The following is a 24,315-nucleotide window of genomic DNA, read 5'->3' as shown; positions in this document are numbered from 1 at the left end:
TTTTGGTATCTCCCAAGTGCCAGTAACCATCTGTGAGGTGATATGCCCCAGCCTGTATGTGAAGACTGGCTGTGTGGGAGTACTGGTGTGGCTGGGAGGCTGCTGTGGGCACCGTGGGCCCAGATGTTTGTGTTGTATGTGGAGGTAGCAGTGGCTGGGTGTGGGGCAGCCTAGGAGTGCCATTTCATCTGCAGCTGCAAGGAATGGGGAAAAGAATGTCATGCATTTTGAGGGGAACTGAGACAGGCTCCGTGTCCTCACTAAGTTTCCATTTCCCTTTCTGCTAATGAACTAGTTATCCTTGAGAACGTCCTGGGATTGAGGTCCCTAGAAGGAGGGGGAGACACGAATGAACCCATAGCACCCAATGGGCAGTTGAAAATCATAGTGGTGCTGCGGGGTAAGCAGCTGGTCTGGTCAGGGAAGGCCAAGTGAGAGGAGAAGTGGTCCCAGAAGCACCACACGCTTGGGCTATGCGGTGCAGGAGGCGCCTCTCTAGGCCCCTTTGGCTTCCGAAACCCGGTCCTCCTCTGCTTCCGCTTCCGTGTGTCCAGAACACTCCCCAGCAGTCACCCCAGTGGCTGGAAAGCTGCCCAGCTCCACACCTAAGGTTTACAGCAGCGGGCTTTGCAGCGCCAAGTCCTCGTGTCTCTTTCTCCTGCAGGATCGTTGATTCGTTTTCCACGACTGGAACCAGAGGCTTGAAGAGATGGCCAGGACTAGGACAGAAAGGCAAGCTTCGGGAACTCCGACGCCTATAGTAATCACGCCGCGGGACCAACAACTAAGGATGCTGGCTCCATGACTGAGACCCAAGTCTGACTTCCCTCTGGCAGGTTGAGGCTCCTTGCCTGGTTGCTGCGACGATTCTAGAAGGGCCTTACTCCACGCGTGTCCCAGGCACGCAGCACGCATGCTTAGTAGACACCAGCTGTAGTGAGCGAGTCCCCCTTTGTAACTAGACAGAGTGCAAAGTTCTCTGGAGCGGCGAGCGCCGCAGGTCAGTGGCGTCCGCGGGGACCCCGCCCCCGTCCCCCGCGCGCGGCCAGGGCCACCCGGTGGGGCTGCGGCGCGCTGACGTGGGCGGATCAAAGCGGCCGCTGGCGCCTTATAAAGCAGTTTCGGAGGCCCGCGCCAGAGATCGCGCCGGGCGAGGAGGAGAGCTCCAGCAAGCGGCGAGCGCAGGCCCCGGGAGCTGAGCGCAGCCGAGGGCAGCCGGAGTCCGCGCCGGAGTCCCCGCCTGGGTCCGCGCGGGTCCTGAGCCGGCCGCCGCTTGCCAGGATCCCTGGCGTCCTTCTCTCGCCGCTTCAGAAGAGGGCGCCTTCGCCGCTCGCCCAGCCGGAGTGCTCCCGGGCCCGCTAGAAACCGCGCTCGCCGCTCCCTGGGCAGGCCGGGGCACCCGGGCACGCAGGACACGCCTGGCGAGCGCCCCGGGAGGTGAGCAGTGGTCACCGGCAACCGGCAGCCGCTCAGCAGGGACCCGTTAAGGCTGGGAGCGCCCGAGTCCTAGGAGGACGACGCTTCTCGCACCCGCCACGACCCCCTAGGGCACCCGCTCCTGGGTAAGCACACCAAGCACTCCTCCATACCTCACCTCCCAGTGCTCCGAAGAGTTCCCCCTTGCTGAGCGCAGCAGCTGGAGCCCGTCGACGCGGGCTTTAGGGGGGACACTGGACAGGGTTGGGTTGTGCAGTTCCTGCGGCCCTCCCCAAACTTTCCTGGCCCTTCCCCATCTCCTTCCCCCGCACCCCAGCCGACCCCTACCTTCCCAGTCTGCCCGCGGACGAGGTCCTGCCAAAGCCACCTCCAGGGTGGGACAGCTGGATCCCGCGGCAGAGGGTGTGTGTGGTGGTGGGGGTGGGGAGGTGTGTGGGAGAGGGTGGCAAAAAGGCAGAGAAATGCGGCAGCGCCTAGCAGATTGAGGATGGGGGCGAACGCCTAGCTTTGAGAACGGGTCCTAAAGGCAGCGGAGGGAGGAAGAGGACAGAGTTTGTTTACTGACCTGAGCTCCAGGCTGGGGCTGGGGAGGAGGAGAATCCTGTCGCCGGCCCCACGGCACATCTGGAACCGCCCCGAACATCTGGCTGAGCTCGCGCACGAACTCCACGCCTCCCACCCCTGGGGCTGAAGTGCCTCGGTGTCCCTCATGGCCCTGGGCGCTCAGGGTCCGGCTCCAGGGGATTAGCGGGAGGGATCCCGAAGTGCCCCCCACCCACCCTTCCCACTTCCAAAACAACCGGTCTCCCGGGTGACCTGGCGCCGCGTCGGCAGCCGAGCAGGGGTCTCTCGAAAGCCTCGAGGCTTGGGTCAAAGTCGGGTGGCCAGTCCGGCCTCGCCCCGCCCCGCAGGTAACCTTGAAGCCGTCGCTAGGTGTCCCTGGTTGGCGGGGTCCGCTCGGTGAGCTGCGCTGCTGGAGGCTTCGGAACCTGCCCGTGCGGACCTTGCGCGCCTCGCGGACAATCGACCCCAGCTCGCTGTGCCCGCAGAGCGTCGGGGTAGGGAAGGTCCCGCAAGTCCCGGCCTGCGTGGCCTGATCCCAGCGGCAGGCTTTCTAGAGCCCTCCACAGCCCAGGCCTATGACCACCTGTTGGTGGCTCGGGACTGCGGTGCCGCGCTCGCGGTGCCCGCTTGTGCACAGCCCCAGGCGGCCGCCTTCCCGGGCCCGCTGCAGGCAGGGTAGCTCGGATCAGCTTCAAGGAGGGGACCGATCGCTCTCCAGTCTCTGCGCCTGGTGGGGCCCGCTACGCGCAAGGCCCCAAGCAAGGGGTCGGGCAGGTCAGGGCGGCCCACCGCAAGTGTCCTATAGAACAACCAGGACCCGGGGGGCACTACCTGGACACCTCATCCCATCCCCAGACGAGGATGCGGGGGCCCAGGACACTTGCCCCCAGCCCGCGACTGGGGAGGCAGCCGCGATACCCACCTCGAGCCCCGGCTTAGCGCCCCCTGGCGGGCTGGGGGCTTCGGGAGGCGAGTTCACCCTGACCTGCGGTCTCAGGCGGAGGCTGACTCCGCGGCCCGCGCGGCTGTCCGGGGCGTTCGTACAAGGGACAGCAACAGTCCGTCAGGACTCAGAGGCTCTGGCCAGGCGCTGCCTCCCTGCGCCAGGAGCTGGGGCAGCGAAGGCAGAGTCCTGGGACAGCCGAGGCTGCTCCGAAAGAGGCGGGAGGGGCTGGAGGCCTGGGTCCCAGTCCTCTGTGCGACCTAGGCGGCGACTCCTATCCCTGGGAGACTAGGCTGGATATGGATCCCCTGCTGTGAGTCGGCCCGCCTCCGTCCTCGTGCAGCCCCTGCCCCCTCCCCAGCCAGGAATGCCGGGTGCCTTGAGGGGGGCGCACTTTAGGAGGGGGGAAGACGGCGACTGGAATTTTGATTTTCCCCCCTCCATATCCAACGTATATTTTTCTCGTTTTGAGAAGTGCGGGAAACTTGCAGGACTAGACAAAGGTGGGAGGACGGGGCTCGGTTACACCTAGAACCCCGCTAGGAACGCCAGCCTTGAGTGCACGTTTGTCGCAGGCGCTCCTGAGCTGGGCGCTAGCTGCGGGGCTGTACGGAGGAAAAGAACTGTGCGATCCAGGCTTTAACTCGTCTTCCTGTGGGTTTTGCCGGCAGGCTCCGGAAAACCGTGGGGCTTCCCCTCTGTGCGCGCTGACTGCCCAGGCGCAGGAACGCAACACGCAGGTGGCGTCGCGGTGCAAACAGCAGAGGTGCGCTGAGTCCCGCAGGCTGCAGGGAGGCGGGGACCTCGAAGGACGCACGGTGAAACCCCGCTCCTCGTTCTTATAGAAGGGGACACCGAGGCTGGGGTGGCTCAGGGCTTGCCCAAGCTCACAGAGCCAGATGAGAACGCCCGTGTTCCGCCCCAGCGCCTCCACCACGGTGGGCGCCTCCTTTTCCAACTCCCCAAACCCTTAGAAAGGGATCTCTTTGTCTCTGCTCCTCCCGAGGAGAGAGGAGCTGGGGGCTGTTTCTGACTCCGGGCGAACGCCAGGTGTTGGTAAATTTGGGAGAAGCTGGGAAGGGAGTTAATGAGGTGAGAATGAAGGGAAGGAGAAAAAAAGCGGAGAAAGCGGCTCGGCGGGCTGCTGGCGGGCGGGGCAACTGCTCCTCCGCGGCCCGAGAGCGCCGCCTGGAGGCCAGAGGCAACACTGCGCCAGCCCCGCGAGCTTCCCAGCTTCGCCGAGGCCGCCCAGTCCCGGCTCGCACGCCCCACCCCTACCCTCCAAAGTGGGGCGGCTAAAGACGGATTTGGAGACTCGGAATCCTCACTGTACGAAGAACTCTACCATCCTGTTTCCCATCCTCCCCTTCCCACACCGAGAAAGCGGGGTCTGGAGCAAGCCCCATTTCCTGATCTCGCCGGACACCCGGCTTGCCGCTCCATAGCTGAACAACCCCACCTCTGCGCCTCAGTTTCCTCATCTGTGAGATGGGGCAGTGATAGTGCCTATCTCACCGGGTGCCGGGAGGAGCAGAGGCGATCGTGTTAGGGAACGTTCTTTATAAAAGCTGAATTGTGCCCGAATTGCCCCAGCGTACCGAGAAGGTAAACTGAGGCACCGTTGGGAAGGAGAATTGCCGAGGCCCTAATAACTAATAATCCATGTTGTCGGGATAAGCCCGGCTCCGGGGCCCCGACTCTGCTACCTCGCCCGGACTCCGGATTCCTCTCCTTTCCATCTCAGGTCTGCGTCTGTCCGGTTCTTCTCTGCCTCCGTGGCTCTCAGCTTTGTCCTCTGAGCGTTCCTCTCCCTCTCGCTGTGTCGGTCCGCTCTCCGGGGGTCTCCGGCTCTGCCGCCTCCTGTCCCTCCTTCCGGCTGCCCGGGCTGGAGGGGCCGGAGGGTGCGTCGGGGCCCGGGGCCGCGCTGGCGGACACGCCTTCGGCCGCACCTAATTCGAGCCAGGCGCGGGACCCATCCCCAGGCAGGGCGGGGCAGGAGGGGACGCCCGCTGCGCCTGGCCTCCCGGGGCCCCGACCCCTCCTTTGTAATTTGAATAAAACGCCTCCCCCGCCCGCGCGCCTCCTTAACCCGCAGTCTCTGCACTCCCCGGCTGCAGGCGGCGTGCAGGACCAGCGGCGGCCGAGCAAGCGGACTTCGGCGCGGCTCCTACTGGGTGTGACCCCGGGCGCGCCTGCCGCGCGACGATGAGGGCGCGGCCGCAAATCTGCGAGGCGCTGCTCTTCGCCCTGGCGCTCCAGACCGGCGTGTGCTATGGCATCAAGTGGCTGTGAGTAGGGGGACCCCGCGTCCACGCGCACAGGCCCGGGGCTGAGGCGGCGGGGGGCGTTACTGGGTTCCTTGTATGGGGCGAGCGAGCCGAGACCCGGGAGCCCAAGCTGGCTTGGCGGTCGTGGGCAAGTCATCCTTAAGCCTCCGCTTCCTCCTCTGTAAAATGTCGTCCCTATCTCCTGGGGGCTTGCGAAGAGGGAGCGAGACAGGCGTGGACGGCGATGGAAGCTCCCGGTCCCGTACAGCTAACGGTGGCGCAAAGGCCACGGAGTTGCCACCTCCGCAGGGGCGAAGGAAAAAGACATCCTGATGAGGGGGCGCAATCCAGAGGGGCCAGCCCAGGAGGGTTCCTAGTCAGTCAGTTTCCTTGACCCTAGCGAGAGTTCCGCAGAGACACTCCTGGCCCCTCCACCTGGGTGACCTTGGGGCTGTGTCACTCTACTGCTTGGAGCCTCCGTGTCCGCCTCTGTCGCAGGAGGGTGCGACTCTTCACCTCACTCAAATCAGATAAAAGTCTCCTGAAAGGACCTCAGAAGCTGTCAGATGCCGCTGCGCACAAGTGCAGGGCACTCATTTAGATAGAAATTATTCACGCAGCGGGAGGAGGGAGCGGGAGGCTCGGTGCCGAGCACAAGGGAGTGCCTGCTCAGGGGGCCGGGGGTGGTGAGGAGAGGAGTCAACGCCAGCCCCTTCCTGGAGGGGCTGCCCTCTAAGCTGAGAGAGATAAGCCCAGGCTGTAAATAACTCCACAAGTGTCCGAGTGCCCGAGGAGAAACCAGAGCGGGGTTCCGAGGGGCTAGAGGAAGGAAGCCCACCTGGTGGGGACGCAGATTTGAGACGTTGGGAAACTTTCCCCGGGCTGTACCCCTAGTGACTGAAGCGCTGCCCGGATTCGCTAGTGCGAGCAGTGGAGAGGAGGGCGCTGTGAGCAGAGGGGCTCCCTCAGAGGGCAAGTCTAGGACGGGACAAGGGTCTGGAGTTCGGGGCTGGGGCAGGGAGCCTGCAGATAAGACAGCAGGGGACAGGTTGAGGGGGCTGGGGAGGGCCCTGCAGACGGTTTGCGAATTAGTTGGAAGACACGGCGATAATGGCTGCGCCGCCAGCAAACAGTCTGGAGGTCACTGGCCCTGCCCCTTCTGGGGCCAAGTTATTGATTAATGGCTGATTCAAGGTGGGGACCATGTCTTCCTGCCTTTCTTGTTTATAAGAAGCCTGATCTCAGTGGTCTGCTGGCCCTGGGCACTAGCTCTTCCCAGCTGTCGCTGAGGAGTTCTGTGAGAAACCAGCCACCTTCCCTTTGCGGTGGGGTACCCAGCACTGTTCCAGCTGGCAGGGACCTCCGATTTGTGAGTCCAAGCTCTCTCCTCCACGGCCACCATTTTACAGATAAGGATACTAAGGTCCAGAGAAGGAGAGGATTGGCCAAAGGGCACCAGGAGCATCAGAGGCCTTGCACTGGGCTTGGGTGGCATTTGCTGCCCCTGAGAGTGCTGTAGGGTCACTGCCATCATCCCTGCTCCACAGTGGGAAAACTGAGGCCCCACGAAGGGCCTGATGCATGCAAGTCTCCATGCTGGCATGTGGTGGGGTGGACGGCTGGCTAAGCCTGACATCCATGTCCTCTGTCCCCATGGCAGAGTTAGGTTGCCACAGAAATTGGTACGACTCATTGTGTGCCTTAAAGAAGCCCCCAGCCTCTTGGGGGAGATGGACACAGAAATACAAAGTGGACTATGGCTTGTGTTCTAGCAGAGGGGGCACCCCAGTCCAGAGAAGGCGTGGTCAGTTCTACCTAAGGGAGGAGCCTGGGCCAGGATTGGAAGGACAGAGGATTTGGGTGGTCAGAGATGGAATGCAAAGCAGGTATCCCAGGCAGGAGGCACAGCACAAGCAAAAGCCTGGAGGCCGAACAGTGCGTGTGGGGAGACCTGGAGAAACTAGGCACCACAAGAGCCTACTCCTAACTGCCTCAGAGGCTGCTCCGAGAGCTTGGATCATTGAATTTAGACCATACTGCACTCCAGCGAGAAGGTGATAGTCTAGTAAGAAAGGTTAAAGGCTTGCTGAAGATAGAGGGAGAAGAGGGAGAAGGGGTGGAGTTTAAGAATAACAGTTATCTGTGTGTACATGTGTGTATGTGTATATATAGACAGGTGTGTAGGCCGTGTGGATAGATGTATGTATATGTACATATATGTCTACACACACAGCCTCGCTACATGCCAGGCACTGTTCTAAGTGCTTTATGTATATTGTTCCATTTAAATCTGCCAACTACCCTGTGAAGTGAGTGCTGCCATTACCCCCATTGCACAGAAGAGAAAACAGAGGCATGGGGGACTCTACCTAGCAGAGTGTCACAGCTCGGAGGTAGTGGAGGCAGGGCTTGAGTTAAGCTACCTGGCTCTGTGGACTGTTGGGCACAGGGAGCCCCAGCACAGCTGGGATCGGGGATGTGCTCAGTGAGCCTGGAAAGCCGGGGACTCACCCAGCAGCCTCCGCTGGCCTGAGCTCTGGAGAGTGAGCTGGAGATGAAAGGGGCACTTGGCACAGGAACTGAAATCCAGTGTGGCTGAGTGGCCTGGAATGCTCAGCTGGGGGGCGCCTAGGATGCAGGCTGAGCTGGTGGGATGGGGGCTGGGGAGAGGGGATCGGAACCTGGCTGTTTATGGAGGCACCTGCCCAGAAATAACCTGGAGACCCTTCCCTCCTTACCTCCTCCCAGGCCCAGCACCTGAAGGCTCCCTGCCCCACAAGTATTCAGGGTCCCAGGTCTGGGCTTTCCCTACTTCTTGGCTACCCTGGATAGGGGAGGGTTCAAGGAGAGTCCCACCCTCCTGTGAACCACGGGGGCAGGGGCAGTGAGTGAGAGGAAAGGCCCAGGGTGGCTGGGAACACCCATAAAGGCCGCCCCCTTCCCTGGGCAGTCCCACATCTGCTGCTCCCACGGCGGTGGGGCCAGGAAGCTCTAGAAGCGCCATTGGGCTGCAGAATAGGGTGGAAGGAGGGTCAGACTGGGAGTGGGAGGCCCAGCCTGAGTTCTGCAGGCCAATCGCTTCAGCTTCTCTGAACCTCAGTTTCCTCAGCTCTAAGATAGGAATAGAAGGAGCCCTACCTTGGGATGTGGGAGGCCTGGGGGTCTAGCTTGGCTCTGCCTCTGATTGGCTGTGTACAGATCTGGGCAAGCCCTGCCTTTCTGGGCTTCAGTTTCCCCACTTGCCTAGTGGGAGTTGGTGACGCTGTGGCAGCTGCCCTTTGGCTTCTTGGTTGAGAAGTGTCAGACCAAGGCCTGTTTGGGCTCTTCCTCACAAGGTGTACTGCACAGGTGGGTCAGCATGTATGAGGCCAAGGGGACAGGCTTCCATCTCTGAGGTCTGGGCAGTCAGGTGTGAAGGGACTCTGTCATTTCCAGGCAGGACTGGATCTGCAGGCTCCAGGCCCTTCATCAGCCTCCATTTCTCTGTACAGTGGGGTCAAGGGCTGGACTGGTCCCTCTTCACTCTGGAGCCCTGGGACAAAGCCTAGGAGGGAACAGGAGGACTCTCAGGCTGTGGGGCCCCAGAGGCTTCTTCTTCCTGGACGGCCAGCTGCAGCCCCAAGCTGGGGTGGCTGGCGAGGAAGGGGCACTTCCGAGGTTCCTAGACCTCACCCTGGTTCCTGGACCTGGAGCTAATTGAGGAGTTAACTGGGGAGTCATGGAGGGAGAGGTTCTCCAAGGCTGCCCCAGGGGAGTAGACGGAAGCCTGGGGAGAGGCGGGGCTTGCCTGGATAGCCTGGAGCCCCGGTTCCTGCTCCATCCTCCCTGCCACATGGGCACCAGGATGCGGTGGGGCCCAGGAGAGCCCAAAGGGACATGGGCAGGGGGAGGGACAAAGGTCTGGCTGGGAGAACAGGGTCTCCTCAACTCCATTGCTCTCCCACCTCAGGGTCAGCAGGGTCCACAGATGCAGAAACATGGGGATTCTAGGGCAAGACTGAGACCCTAAGCCAGCCCACAGCTCTGACCAGCATCCTCCTCATCCCAGAAGCACAGATGTGGGCATCAGGGTCTCTCCCACGGCCACCTGTTGACCTCACCCCATCTTTCCCCCTGGGTGGGCAGCTGCCAGGCTACATTCTGGGTGGTGCTGCTGGGGGCGCCTTCTGAGGTCCTCTGAGCCCAGCTCTGCTGAAGCCTCACCCGGAAATAGGTTGGCGATGCCACTCAGCACCGTGGGTGGCAGGGCTGCAGAACTGCAGAGAGGGACCTTGGGGCCCAGGGCACTTAAAGGAGCCCGAACCCGGCTGCCAGGTCTCTGGCCTAGAATTCATCCTGTGACCTGACCCCTGTGCCTAGAGGGAGAGGGATGCTGTGAAGGGCAGGTCCAGGAGGGAAGCCCTTCTTGGAAGGTGCTTTACCCGGGCCTGGTCCCCTAGAGCAGCCTGAGGGTGGGGCTGCTGGCACCACAGGGAAACACCTCAGTGAAGTCATTTGACAGCTTGTGTTACCAATGTCAGAGCCTGCATTGTTCTTGGACATTGAGCAGTATGGATGGGGAAATCGAGGTGAAGCAAGGGACAGTGACTTGCCCAAGGTCGCATGTGCTGCCACCCACGTCGTCCTTCTCATTTGAAAACACTGAGCCAGGCTTGAACCCAGGTCCCTGCCCCAGCCAGTTCTAGCAAGGCCCCCAACTCCTGAATGAGAGGAGGCCTCGCCACCCCGGTAGGGCCCTGAGATTGGGCCTCGCCTGTGAACTCTGCATTCCCTCCTGTCCTTTCTTCCACCCTCTCCCCCAGGCCCCCACCCCCAGATAAACTGAAATGTTTCCAATTAGGGGTCTGTTGGAGTGAAGCAAGCGAGATGTCCACAAGGAGAACTCCCCCGCCTCCCGTCCTAATCCTTGATTACCTCCCCAAGGGGGATTTATTTGGAAACGGTCATTACCACTAATTACCAGATGACCGCGTGGCCCTCCTCGGGAGTGGAATCTGCTGCCTCCCGCCTCCGATCTCTGCCTGCAGCCCTGGTGGGCGGGTGGCCTCCCTGGCATGCATGGCTGGCTGCTCCCGTACCAGCCTCAGCCTCCACGGCGGGCCCTGAGCCTCCACGCTGCTTTGCGCCCACCAGGGCCTCTGGATTGTCTTCTCATCTACCCTCTGGCCGCCTGGGGAGTCTGAGCCTTGTCTGGAAGGTGCTCTGACAGCACCTTCTCCCTCAGCCTTCTAGGGAGGATGGAGAGACTGAGACCCAGGATGGCTCTGGGGCTCACCCCAGGGTCCCAGCTAAGGAGACCCAGGCACTGGGAGCACCAGCTCCCTTCCCTGAGAGCTGTGGCACCCAGCACTCACAAGCTGTCTGCACCCTGCTCCCTGGGAAGAGGCTCAGCCCCCATTGTCCTACCCTGTGGCTTAAGCAGGAGCCCAGGGAAAGACACGGGAGGCTGCCTCGGCAGCCTGAACTCCCACATGTGCCATGCGCCTGCTGCTGGACCATGCGATGATGTGCTGTCACCCATGTTTGTAAAGGGAGGAAGCTGGCTCAGAAGAAGGGGGTGGAGAGTTGGGCGAGGGTGAGCGGCAGAACAGGCTCAGACAGGCTGGGTGGGGATTGCCCAGAGCAAAGCAGAGTGGAGACCCGGAGAGAAATGACCACAGCGCCCGTAGGGACTGACAGCCTCACCAAGAAGGATGGCAGGGCCTGCTGGGGGGTGCTGGACAAGCACAGCCCCTGAAGTAGGGATGATCAGCCCCTCCTGGCCACCCTCTGCGGTGTGACGTGAGAGGCTGTGCCAGCTGGGAAGGCTGTGCCCACATGGGGCTGTAATTCCACCACCGCCACCGCACTGCACACAGGGACAGCATCTGCTGGGTGGAGGTGGAGGGGCTGTGACAACCGGAAGTGCACCGAGGTGATGACATTTGCCTTTGAGTGGTTGGAGCCCACCCAGAAAGTACAGCAGGGTTCATCCACAGGTTCTCCAAGAGGGCGAGGCGATGGTAGGCCAGAGCAGTTCCAGTTAGGTCAAGAAACCACATCTGAGGGCTGCTGTGTGGCCCACCCCATGCCGGATGCTGGCGTCTACACACCAAACACATCCCGGCTCATAGTTTAGGGGGTAGCAGGGAGGGGAGACTGCCCTGGACACCACAGTTGATCTTACACAGGGTGAGTCTTGCCACGCTAACCACAGACACCAGGCCCTGCTTTCTGGGTCTCTAGGAAGGTTTCTATCTTTGGGGGTTATAGGGTGGGTGGGGCATGGCAGAGTGTGAGAGACAGGAAGAAGTGAAGAAGCCTATTGAGTACTTATTGTAGCACATATCATTCAGCCTTGGCAAGACTCCGAGAGCTCCCCACGTTGTAGTTGATGCCCAGAGAGGGACAACAGTTTGCCCAAGTTTGCACAGCTCATAGAGGACAGAGCTTGAGTGAGAACTCAGGTCTTCTCACTCCCTCTGGTCCAACACTTGCTAGGCAAAAAGCGGGGGAACTCTGCTTCATCTAGGAATATTTTAAACACTTTGCATACATTCCGTTATTTAATTTGAGTCTCACCATAGCCTTTTTTTTTTTTTTTTCCCAGTAGACAGGGTTTCACTGTGTCACCCAGGCTGGAGTGCAGTGGTGTAATCTTAGTTCTCTGTAACCTCAAACCCCTGGGCTCAAGTGATCCTCCCAAGTAGCTGGGACTACAGGCATATACCACAGAACCCAGCTAATTTTTTAATTTTTTCGTAGAGACGGGGGCTCTCACTATGTTGCCCAGGGTGGTCTTGAACTCCTGGCCTGAAAGGACCCTCCTACTTTGGCCTCCAGAGTAGCTGGGATCATGGACATAAGCAACAACCCCCAGCCTTATAGCCTTTTGAAGTAGTAATTATTTCTATTCTATTTTATTTTATTGAGACGGAGTCTCACTCTGTCACCCAGGCTGGAATGCAGTAGCGCCATCTCAGCTCACTGCAACCTCTGACTCCCTGGTTTAAAGCAATTCTCCTGTCTCGGCCTCCTAAGCAGCTGGGATTACAGGCATGTGCCACCACACCCAGCTAATTTTTGTATTTTTTTAGTAGAGACAAGGTTTCACCACGTTAACCAGGCTGGTGTCAAACTCCTGACCTCAGATGATCTGCCCCCTTGGCCTCCCAAAGTGCTGGAATTATAGGTGTGAGCCATCTCAACTGGCCTTATCATTTCTTTATAACAGATGAGGATCATGAGGCCCAGAGAGTTTGGGCAACTTACCTAGGTCACACAGCTGGTGTCCAAAACTTGTGCTGCTCTTCTTGGGGCCAGGCCAGGAGCTAGAACAGCTGGGTCATTGATTTATAACTGTTGATAGCTTTATCCAGCCATTAGACTAGGCACTCCTTGAATTGAGGATCTATGTCATGTTCATTACCAAATGAGACTGGGAAGAGTTGGTGCTTAGTAAATGTTTCTTCCACAAGTAGATCAAGTTCGTTTATTCATTCATGTGCAGAAGCAGGAGGAAAGGCTTTCCTGGCATCAGGAAAAGCCTGGGCAAAGGCATGGTGGCAGGACAGTTCCTTTCAGAGAAGTCAGGAACCTGTTGCAGCTGGATGTCAGGATGAGAACTGGAGCCTGGAGAGAGCTGGGAGGCCAGGCTTTGAGGGGCCCTGAATGTTAGGTGACAGCCTTTGGCCTTGACTAGGCAGTTCCAGGTAGGAAAAGACCACCAAGGTGGTAATTATAGTAGCTTCCATCTCTGAGCACAGAACATCAGCCCTGGGCCAGAGCGTGTGATGCACATTGTCTGATTTAAGCCCTCAGTTAATACTGGGAGGTGGGTGGGAAATGAGAGGTTAAGTGACTTGCTCAAGGCTGCAAGGGGAGCGATACAGCCTGGAGTCTACCCAAGCCTGTGCAGTGCCCTTGGCAATGGGCTGCCTCCCTCAGAACTCAGCCCAGGGGTTCTGGGATCTCCAACTTGCCAGGTTTCAGCCCTGACCCTGGGTGAGGACCGCTGGGGCCACAGCAGGCAGGGCACTCAGAACTTCTGAGTGCTGTAGATTGACCCCTCTTGGCTCTGTCCCTCCTGGGTCTCTGCTGGGTTGCTGAAGGCCAGCTGGCTCTGGGTTCCAGATGGCCCCTGCTGTGGGTGGGGGCACTGGGAGTGAATCCATGTGGAGTCCTCTAGGGCTGTGGGGTCCTTCTAGCCTGCACTTAGATGAAGTGCCACTGATGCAGCCTGCCCCTCAGAGAAGGCCTGGGAGAATAGCAGATCCAGGAGGGTCCTGGTCCTAGAGTCTTGGAATCCAGGTGCGTAGAGCTGGGATCTGGGAGGCTCTCGGGTTCCCTGACATCACCAGGGTTCACAGAGACCCACTAGGCCAACATTTCCCAAAGCGTGGATGAGGTCAGCAGCCCTAAGCAAAGGGCTCTGTGCTCAGTACGCTCAACAGACTCCCCAAGCTAAACAAAACCAAGCCTATTGCTTTGCTGCAGGACTTCTGAGGACCTTTAAAATATAAATGTGCATCCCGACTCTCCAAGCGGGGACACAGTACATCGTGTTCCCCAAATGGATCCCTTTTGTCAGAGTGTCTCACTGGAACCCATTCTAGGAAATACAGTTGACAAGTACAAACACTGAGGCCCAAGAGGGGCAATGAATTGTGTAAGGTCACACAACAAGTTAATGGCCACGTGTGGATTAGACACTAAATTTTCCAAGTTCCAGGTCATCACAAAACTGAGCGGCTCTTTAATCCTTTATTAGCAATTCCTTGCATGGATATGGGACTTTACAACATAATAAATGGGCTTAGTAATCAAATGAAGCAGTGATGGAAAACTCCTAACTCATGTTGCTCATCTAGTAAGGCTTCAGTTAATAGTATGGACAATTATTGTGATTATAAGAATCTAGCATTTCATGGTTTCTGGAACATAGCTGCTCAGTGTTGAATGAATGTTGCATAAAGACTAATAATTCACAGCTGTGTGAGAACTAAATCAGGCAGTGGATGTGAGCGTTGTGAACTGTACAGCTGTTTCATTAGTATAATTATCATAAAACTTAGGTAGGCTGGGGGTTGTGATCTAATGTTATGAATAGGGCCTGAGACCCAGAGAGGGACAGTAACGTGCCCAAGGTCACACAGGGGTGGGAGGGGGATCCACTGCTCTGCCAGCCGGCACTTTGGGAGCCTTTCTTGGAAGGAGCAAGGTGGAAAGGCTAGAGCCACTGGGGCGGGTGGAGGCCATGTGGCCCCTGACAACACTGTCTCTCCTTCCATCGGTCACGGCCTTTCCACTATGTGCAGGGCACTGTCCAAGACACCAGCGGCCCTGGCACTGAACCAGACACAACACTGCAAGCAGCTGGAGGGCCTGGTGTCTGCGCAGGTGCAGCTGTGCCGCAGCAACCTGGAGCTCATGCACACGGTGGTGCACGCTGCCCGCGAGGTCATGAAGGCCTGCCGCCGGGCCTTCGCCGACATGCGCTGGAACTGCTCCTCCATCGAGCTCGCCCCCAACTATTTGCTTGACCTGGAGAGAGGTAGGAGCTAGTGAGGCTGCTGAACACATGTGTGGGTGTGGGCGAAGGAATTCAGGCATCGATCTGTGTGTGTTTAGATGGAGGGATGGGTTCATGGGTGGGTGGATGATGGATTCATGGATGGATGATGGGTGGATACAGGCATGGTTGGATGGGCATATGGGTGGATGAATTAATCATAGGTATGGGTGGGCAAGCATTCACCATCGAGTAAACACAGATGCGTGGAACTATCAGCGCAGTGGAGCCTGAAGGACAGCACACATACCTGTGTGCCCCCATGCATGAATGAAGGAATGACGCAAGGCTGTGGCCTGCCATATGTGAGGCCACATGTCAGGGAGGCCCCTGGGAGAGGAGTCTAGAAACAAGAATGCTGCTGGACGGTGGCTCACACCTGTAATCCCAGCACTTTGGGAGGCTGAGGTGGGTGGATCACGAGGTCAGGAGTTCGAGACCATCCTGGCCGACATGGAGAAGCCCCATCTCTACTAAAAATACAAAAAATTAGCTGGGCATGGTGGTGCACACCTGTAGTCCCAGCTACTCAGGAGGCTGAGGCAGGAGAATCTCTTGAACCCGGGAGGCAGAGGTTGTAGTGAGCTGAGATCGCAAGACTGCACTCCAGCCTGGACGACAGATTGAGACTGTCTCAAACAAACAAACAAAAAAAGAAACAAGAATGCTATATAGAAAACCTTCAGGGCAGACAGGTGTGCCACAGGTAACACTGAAGCAGGCTGCTGAAACTGTTGCGCCATGCACAGAGTGGTGTAGGGACAGAACATCTCGAAGACTTCCTGGAGGAGGTGGCTTCTATGGGGGGTCTGGGGGGACTTATATATAATAGGGAGGCTTCCGACAGGCAGAAGCACCCCAGTAGGTGTCATCTCTCCCCTGCACTGTAACAACTTTTCTTGTGGGTCCTAAATAGTAGAAGCTAATGTTTGACAAACCTTCCTTCCTGAATTATTTGAACTCTGTAGCCAGCCTGTGAGGTAGGTGTTATCACCCGTATTCTGCAGTTAAGAAAACTGAGGCTGGAGAAGGGGCAGTGGCTTGCTAGTTAAGAAACGGAGCCAGGGCTCAGACCCACGGCCAGGACCCCGCAGCGGAGGCTCCTGAGTGCCAGATTCGTTTCCTAGGGCTGCTGTCCAATGGGCCACAACTGGCTGCCTGCAAACAACAGATGTGTATTGTTTCGCAGTTCTGGAGGCTGGAAGTCTGACACCAAGGTGTCCGCAGGGCTGTGCTCCCCTGAAGGTGCTAGGGAGGATCCTTCCTGGCCTGTCCCTGGCTCCTGGTGGCAGCCGGTCATCCTTGGTGTTATCTTGCAGCTGCGTCACTGCAGTCTGTGCCTCTGTCATCACAGAGCAAGCTCCCTCTCTGTGTGTCTGTGTATCCGAAATTCCCTTTTCTTATAAGGACACCAGCCACTGGCCTAGGGCCCACCCTGATCCAGTATGACCTCATCTCAGCCCATTATAGCTGCAAAGACCCCACTTCATCATAAGGTTATGCTCACGGGCACATGGGTTAGGACTTGAACACATCCTTCGTGGGGAACACAGGTCCACTCACAGCAGGCCCTTCATGCATTCGCCTGTGCATCAGGAGCTGAGAGCCTGGGCTTCACTTCTGTAAAGCATCCCCTAACGCCAGTGCAGGGCGAGGGGGTGGAAGCCCAGAACTGTGTGTGAGTAGGAGGACTGGGCGAGGGTGTGCCTGTGGGTGTAGGGTGCTGAGTGTGGCTGTCAGCTGGTATATTCAGAGGGAACTGGGGAAGCAGAGGTGACAGCCCAATGGCCATAGTGCTGACCCCTGCCAGCACCACCCGGGTTACAGCAGGGTGTGGGCAAAGGAGAAGGACCTCCAACCTGGGCGGGGTCCTAGCCCTTGATGGGTGCCGGCTGACCTTCCCCTCCCACCCCCAGGGACCCGGGAGTCGGCCTTCGTGTATGCGCTGTCGGCCGCCGCCATCAGCCACACCATCGCCCGGGCCTGCACCTCCGGCGACCTGCCTGGCTGCTCCTGCGGCCCTGTCCCAGGTGAGCCACCCGGGCCCGGGAACCGCTGGGGAGGATGTGCGGACAACCTCAGCTACGGGCTCCTCATGGGGGCCAAGTTTTCCGATGCTCCTATGAAGGTGAAAAAAACAGGATCCCAAGCCAATAAACTGATGCGTCTACACAACAGTGAAGTGGGGAGACAGGTAACCACCCACCCCACCCACCCCCAGATAGTTGTGCTTGCGCCATTGGCCGGAAAAGGGCCACCCAGTGTGCCCCGATGGTGGGGGTGCGGGGGGACGGGCCCTGACTGGCCCATACCTGATGTGCCTCACACTGTCCTGGTCCTCAGCCCTTCCCTCACCAGCTGCTCGGGGCTTGCCTTGCTTTCCTCCTCCAGGGCATCCACTGGGGTTTGGGTTGTCCAAGCAGAAGGAGCACTGAACTAGGAGTCAGGAGCTCTGAGTCCTGGCCTTGGCTCTGGCACTAAACTCTCTTAGGAACATTGGGCAAATCACTGCCTCTCTAGCCTCAGCTGTTCCCATCTATAAAATGGTGGGGGTGACCTGCTGCTGTCCCTCCCTCCAGTGCGTGGAGAGGGCTGTGGTCGACAGAAGCATGTCCTAAGGGGTCATCTGCTTGGATTGAACAGGGACTCCCACCCATACCCACCACAGCCTCTAGAACAGTTTCTCTCCAGTATTCATTATTAGCAGGTTTTCATTCATTCATCACCTCACTGCCCAAAAGGCTGGGGTGGGTGGACCCGTAAGTGAATGAACTTTCTACCAATCCATGTTGCAGACAAGTGCTTGGTGCTCCACATGTTTCTGTCCTGTGGTCACAGAACAACTCGGGCAGGCCCTGTTGTCCCCTTTCTACAGATGGGGAAAGGCCTGTGAATGGCAGGACGGCCACTCCACCAGAGCTGTGTGTGCAGTTGGCATCTCATCAGCTCCTCTCTGCACCCTTCAGCCCCATTTTACAGAGGCGCTGAGTGACACCGAAAGCACTTCAGTGGGTCAGCCCCACAGCGCTATAGAGCCCAGGCCTGTGCCACTCCCATGTCCAGGGCTTCTGTGGTCTCACCTGCTCTCAAGGGTCTCCCTTGTGTGAGGATTCTTGGATGTCCAGGTCATCCTTGGGACAGTTAGGGAAACTGAGGCCAAATCATACTGTGGGTCTATAGCAGAGCCTGGCCGGGAACTCAGGACTCCTGCCTCCTGGCCCTGCCAACCTGTCCCCCACCCCTGCTCATGAAACCCAGTGGGAGCCCTTCCCAGCAGCCTGCACGCCCATCACCATGGCCAGGCCAGCTGGGCACCACCTGCTGCCAGGGGCACAGCCCTCCCCTCCCTGCCATGCAGTCCAAAGAGTGTCCTCAGCCTCGGGGCAAATCAGGCCTGTCCCTGAGGCCATCTGCAAAAGGGACCAGTATCCCCACAAGCTGCAGGGCTTCATGAGGATTAAATGAGATCGCCAACACGGGTTTAGTACCTCGGGAAGCACCAGGCGCTTCTCCCAACTTATGCTGAGCAGCAGAACCTAGTTCACCTTCCCTCGATGGTTCGCCAGTGCCGCAGTGCCCTGCAGTCCTGTTGACTTCATTCCTGTGACCTCCACAGACTTTTCTCACAAATTTCAGATTTGATGCCCATACACACTCCCTGGGTCCTCACTTCCTGGCACTGGCGAGAGGAAGGAGCCCTGGGACCTTGGTCAGTTCCCCCACTAACTCATTTGTCTTGGGGCAAGGCCTGACCACTCTGTGCCTCAGTTTCCCCATCTCTCTGATGCAGGGGATGGGCCCAGTTTCCCATGACTCTTGCTGGCCTCTGTACAGGACAGGCAGGAGGGCAGGCTGGGGCAGGGGGATCCGAGTCTTGTTTTGAAAGAAGGGTTTAAAAGGCAGAACTGGAAGGCCCTTAGAAGGCATCTAACTTCTGCCCCTCAGGTATAAATGGGGAAGCTGAGGCCCAGGAAAGCTGGCGGGCCAGAGTCCTTTTGGAAGCCAGGGCAAAAATCTCCCCAAGCCTTTGAGCCCAAGGGGCTCCACCATAGTTATTACTTAAATGGATTTTTCAAAACCAGTATTGATTTAACTTTTGTGGTTCACAAAACCCTTTTGTGTGTGTCATCTCATTTCATCCTTACAGCTCTCTGCAAGGCAGGAATTATGTGCTCGCTTTGCACGAAAGAAGACAGAGGCTCTGAGTGGTGATGTGGCTTGCTGAGGGTCACCTGGCAGGAGCACTGGCAGTGGGGGGACAGCCAGCCAGGCGGTGGGGAGGTGCCTCCTGCACTTACCCCTGCCTCTTCTCCCCTTCCTACCCTCCTCCCTTCCTTCCTTCTCTTCTTTTCTTTCTTTTTTCCAGCAAGCAGTTAGTGAGAGAAAAAGCATGGAACAATTAAAAGCCACCACTTTTGGAATCACCCTCAGATCTGGGTTCAAATCCAGCTCCATGATTTCCTATTTGCAACCTTGGGCAGCCTCTCTGAGCTGTTTCTTCTTTTTAATATGGGGGGAGTAAGGATACCTCCCCCGAAGGGCTGTTGTGATGGTCAACCTCTATTATGTGTTAGAGTGCTTGGTATATAGTAGGTGCTCAATAACTGCATTCCTATCCCTGCAAATGCCTTTATTGCTGCCCCTCAGCTGCCCCCCAGGTTGCAGGAAGACCCACACCACTTCCAAGCTTCACAGCAAAAAGCTCTATCACTTGAGGCTCCAGCAGGCAGTGTCTTCCCGAGAGCACCCAGCCACGGGTGGGTGGGATGGGGGTCCCAGGACAGGCCAGGGAGGGGACTCCGGACGCCCAGCCGACGCCTACCCCTGTCCGCAGGCTCTGCGCGCCTCTCTGGAAATGAAGTGTAAGTGCCATGGGGTGTCTGGCTCCTGCTCCATCCGCACCTGCTGGAAGGGGCTGCAGGAGCTGCAGGATGTGGCTGCCGATCTCAAGACCCGATACTTGTCGGCCACCAAGGTAGTGCACCGTCCCATGGGCACCCGCAAGCACCTGGTGCCCAAGGACCTGGATATCCGGCCCGTGAAGGACTCAGAACTCGTCTATCTGCAGAGCTCACCCGACTTCTGCATGAAGAATGAGAAGGTGGGCTCCCATGGGACACAAGACAGGTGAGGCCGGCCGCCACCCTGGCGGGAAAGGGTCACCCAGGTTGCACACACTGTTCCCCAGCTCAGAGCCACACACACAGCAGGGTCTCAGTTGGCATTTGAGCAACTCCCTGCTCAGTCAAGGGAGTTGGCCCCAGGAATGCTGATTGGAGATGCCAGGGTCCTAGGGTCCCCTGCAGAGCTGCCAGGAGCATTCTGCACTTTGCCTGGCAGGGGCCCAGGGAATGGAGGCTGATGGGAGGCCCCTGCTCCACCTTCCCCAGCTGGGGAGACAGATGGGAAGAGACAATGCCACTACTGGGAGACAGGACAGGAATGAGGCTGCCCAATATAAGATAGGTGCTCAGAAAATGTTTGTCAGATGAACAGATGAGGGGTAAAGGCCATACAGCCTGCTTGGTGCACAGAAAAGGGACTGAGGTGCCAGGGGAGGTGGAGACAGCCTCCACTGAGTGAGGGAGAGTGAGGTCTGCCTGCATTTCGTGCAGCGATACTGCTCCTGTGTCCCCACCCCTGTGAGCCCTGCCCCTGGCCTACTGCTCCTCCCATCTCCTCCTGGGGACCCCTATCCTGGAACCCTACCACAGGCCCAGTCACAGCTGCTGCAGCCAGCTCAGGAAAGGAGAGTGAGGGAGCCAGGGGTGACTGCAGACCTACTGTATACTGGGTGGGGCTGCACAAGCAGCCTTTCCAGAAGACGGGGCTGGCGAAAGCTGGTCCCGATCTCCTATGAGAGAAAGAGCTCTGGCGTCACATGCATTTGGGAAATTCTCTTTGGCGCTTCACAAGGCACTAGAACGTACGAAAAGCTCCAAGGAATCTGCGATGAAGGATCTGTTTAAGCCAGTACTTCCCAGAGGTGTTTGGCCATGGAACTCTTTTATTAAGGAGCCCCTAATAGCATTCCACAAAACTCGTGTTCTCGGGGTTAAAAGAATATTGCACCAGAGAGTGGGTGTCTGGGAACGTGTCTGGCACATTGTTGGTGCACAGCCAGCATCGACTTCCTCCACGGCCCACGTTCCTATCTCCAGGAGAGGGAGGGGTGGGCTGGGGGGCTGCATCCCCACAGGCCAGGGCAGCAGGCTCTGTGAGGAGGCCCAGGCTCCCATCTGGAGGCCAGATTGCAGGGATCGGCAGAGGGAAGATGGAACCAGGTCAGGCCAGGGAGACAGGAAGGAGCCAGAGGCTGGGCTGACGGACATGGGGACCAGGGAGTTAGAGGAGGATTCTAGAACACGGAGGGCTACAGGAGGCCCACGGAGGACCCAAGAGTGAAGAAAGGGTCTTCCTGGATCTGTGTGCTCTGTGTGTGTCAGCGAGGGCACAGCTTCCCAGTGGGGGGACTCGAAAACATCCTTCACTGAGTTGAGGCTCAGGCCTGTGTCCTGTGGGGTGGGGAGGGCACTCCACCGCTCACAGGGTTGGCAGTGATCTCCAAGTACACTTACCTAGCATCTCCCCTCCCCCTCCCATCCTGGCAGTCTCCCCTCCCCATGTGCCCTCAGGCTGCCAGGCTCCACTCTCCCAGAGCCCCCTCACTCCTGATGAAGAAGCCCCACAGCACCACCCACCCTCCTGGCTTCCTTTGCAGCCCCCACAGTTTTCCGGCTTGTGGCTGCCAGTACTTCCCTGGGGGGGCCCTTGCAGGCATCTGTGTTAGTTGGCTTTTGCTGCAGTAACAAACACCCCCAATTTCTCAGCAGTTTACAACCACAAACATTTTTTGCACCAGTTACTTGAGACTGCAGGTCAGCTGTGGCTCTGCCTGGCTCTGGCAGGTGCTGGTGGGGATCCCTAAGGGCTCAGGTGGTGACAAGAAAGCCCAGAGTGAGGGGAGCCCAGAGGGTCCCTGACCCAGCCTGGACATCAAGGAAGGCTTCCTAGAGGAGGAGAAATGTGAGATTGATTGGGTTGGAGGTTGAATGTAAGTGAGCTTTGTGAACTGTGCAAAGCGTGTGCACGGGTGGTATCTCTAGAGGCTGGCTCCCTAGCTGGGGAAGACACCTTGCCATATCCTCAAATCTAACCTGGGGAAACCGAGGCCTAATCTACAGTCAATATTCCAAACCTCAGCCCTCCTGAACTCTCAAAGGCCTTGTACTCACCCCCGGGCAAGGCTCCTCCCCCTTCTGTGTCTGTTTCCCCATCAGTAAATATGAGGATTGCCTTCCGTCATCTCTAGGACTTGCCCATCTTGGACACTCTGGGATTCCTCCATCCACCTGTGGGGACCCTTTGTCCCTGTCAGTACCCCAGAACCCTGCTGCTCTGTCCCCAACTGCATCTCATGAAAACACTCCCTGTCTAGCCTCAGCCCAGTGAGAGGAACCACTAGTCTGAACAGATGATTTGTCACTAGACAGAAGAACTGAGAGCAACAGAAGGATGCTTTCATTTTATAGGGAACTTCAATGTCTTTTCCTACCACATTTGGGAAGAAATGCAGCCCCTGCTGGCTTCCACACCCTGCCCTTTAGGGTAGGGAGAGAAAGCCAGGGCCTTAGTTTTATCCGAGTTTAAGCCTCTGCCCTTTGCTGAGCCTGTTTTCATCTGCATAATGGACATAAATTCACTAGCCCAAGGGCCCTGTGGGCCCCCACTAAGATAAAACACTGGGGGGAGGGTCTGGCCCACAGGAGGCACGTGGCTGACAGATCCCTTCCTCCACGAGCAGCATGCCTGATGCCCACTGGGGGTTCGAGTATTTCAGAATTTATCCTAGGATTCTAAAAATCAAGTGATCTTTATATCTGTCATAATATTTAATAAAAGATTAAGTATGACCAGGCATGGTGGTGCATGCCTGTAATCCCAGCTACTCGGGAGCCTGAGGCAGGAGAATTGCTTGAACCCAGGAGGCAGAGGTTGCAGTGAGCTGTAATTGTAGCACTGTACTCCAGCCTGGGCCACAGAGCGAGACTGTCTCAAAAAAAAGATTACACATAAAGATAGGATTATTAGATTGGTTAGAGGCTCCTTCCAGTATTTAGAAGTAGAAGAAACAAAAAAGATACCTCTAAGAAGACAAAACAAGGTTGGGCACAGTGGCTCATGCCTATAATCCCAGTACTTTGGAAGGCTGAGATGGGAGATTGCTTGAGCCTAGGAGTTCAAGACCAGCCTGAGCAACGTAATGGGACTCCATTGCTACAAAAATAAAAATTAAAAAATTAGCCAGGCATGGTGGCGCATGCTTGTAGTCCCAGCTATTCAGGAGGCCAAGTGGGAGGAGCACTTGAGATGGGGGGCGGGGTCAAGGCTGCAGGGAGCCATAATCACAACCACTGCACTCCAACCTGGGCAAGACAGTGAGACCCCGTCTCAAAAAAAAAAAAAAAAAAAAAAAGGAAACAAAACAACCCCATCATTTTGGTAACCTCTTATTAGAAATACAGGGAAAAGTTAGAAGTACCTTTAGGTAAGAGGATTATTTAAAATTCCCGAAAGTTCAAGACGACTTCCAAGAAGGGCTGAGTCGGTGGCCATGGGAGAGGCTGTCGGCTGCCTGGCTGGGGGTCATGGGGTGTGGGGAGGTGGTGACCAAGGCATGCACTGACCTCCTTCCCACCCCACAACAGGCAGTGCAACAAGACATCCAACGGCAGTGACAGCTGCGACCTTATGTGCTGCGGGCGTGGCTACAACCCCTACACGGACCGCGTGGTCGAGCGGTGCCACTGTAAGTACCACTGGTGCTGCTACGTCACCTGCCGCAGGTGTGAGCGCACCGTGGAGCGCTATGTATGCAAGTGAGGCCCTGCCCTCCGCCCCACGCAGGAGTGAGGATTCTGCTCAAGGACCCACAGCAGCTGGGGCCAGGGGCCTGGAGACGCCCCATGGATCTCTGCTTGTGAATTCCAGATGCCAGGCATGGGAGGAGGCTTGTGCTTTGCCTTCACTTGGAAGCCACCAGGAACAGAAGGCCTGGCCACCCTGGAATGAGGGCCGGGACATCAAAGGAAACCAACAAGATTAAAAATAACTTGGCAGCCTGAGGCCCTGGAGTGCCCACAGGCTGGTCTAAGGAGCGGGGCATGGGATTTGGTGAGACTGATACAGACTTGACCTTTCAGGGCCACAGAGACCAGCCTCTGGGAAGGGGTCTGCCCGCCTTCTTCAGAATGTTCTGCGGGACCCCCTGGCCCACCCTGGGGTCTGATCCTGTTGGGCCTGCCACATGGAACCACTAGCTTGGGCTGTAAATGTTTTCTTTGGTTTTTTGATTTTTCTTCCTTTGGGATGTGGAAGCTACAGAAATATTTATAAAACATAGCTTTTTCTTTGGGGTGGCTCTTCTTGATTCCTCTTTATATATTTTATATATATAAATATATATATATATATATAATGATCTCTATTTTAAAACAAGCTTTCTAAGCAGCTGTACGAAATAAATGCTGAGTGAGCCCCAGCCTGCCCCTGCA

At 57.5% G+C, this 24,315-nt stretch overlaps 1 protein-coding gene across 2 annotated transcripts; it reads left to right on the top strand.

Annotated features, from left to right (window-relative positions):
* The first annotated feature begins 1,124 nt into the window (after positions 1-1,124).
* WNT11 (Wnt family member 11) lies at positions 1,125-24,315 on the top strand. 2 transcript variants are annotated; one of them, XM_032259115.1, is made up of 6 exons: positions 1,125-1,562; positions 5,062-5,232; positions 14,508-14,743; positions 16,678-16,955; positions 19,596-19,888; positions 23,470-24,315. In XM_032259115.1, exons 2-6 carry the CDS (start codon positions 5,150-5,152, stop codon positions 23,642-23,644), a joined length of 1,065 nt encoding a protein of 354 aa, XP_032115006.1. In that variant the 5' UTR covers positions 1,125-1,562; positions 5,062-5,149; the 3' UTR covers positions 23,645-24,315. The 2 variants fall into 2 exon arrangements, with proteins under 2 accessions (XP_032115006.1, XP_032115005.1); XM_032259114.1 differs by lacking the exon at positions 1,125-1,562 and having other exon boundaries at positions 5,035-5,232.

This window comes from Sapajus apella, unplaced genomic scaffold (genome assembly GCF_009761245.1).
Source record: "Sapajus apella isolate SASKATOON/1434 unplaced genomic scaffold, GSC_monkey_1.0 scaffold106, whole genome shotgun sequence".
Classification (NCBI taxonomy): domain Eukaryota; kingdom Metazoa; phylum Chordata; class Mammalia; order Primates; family Cebidae; genus Sapajus; species Sapajus apella.
This window is presented reverse-complemented; position numbering and strand designations above follow the sequence as displayed.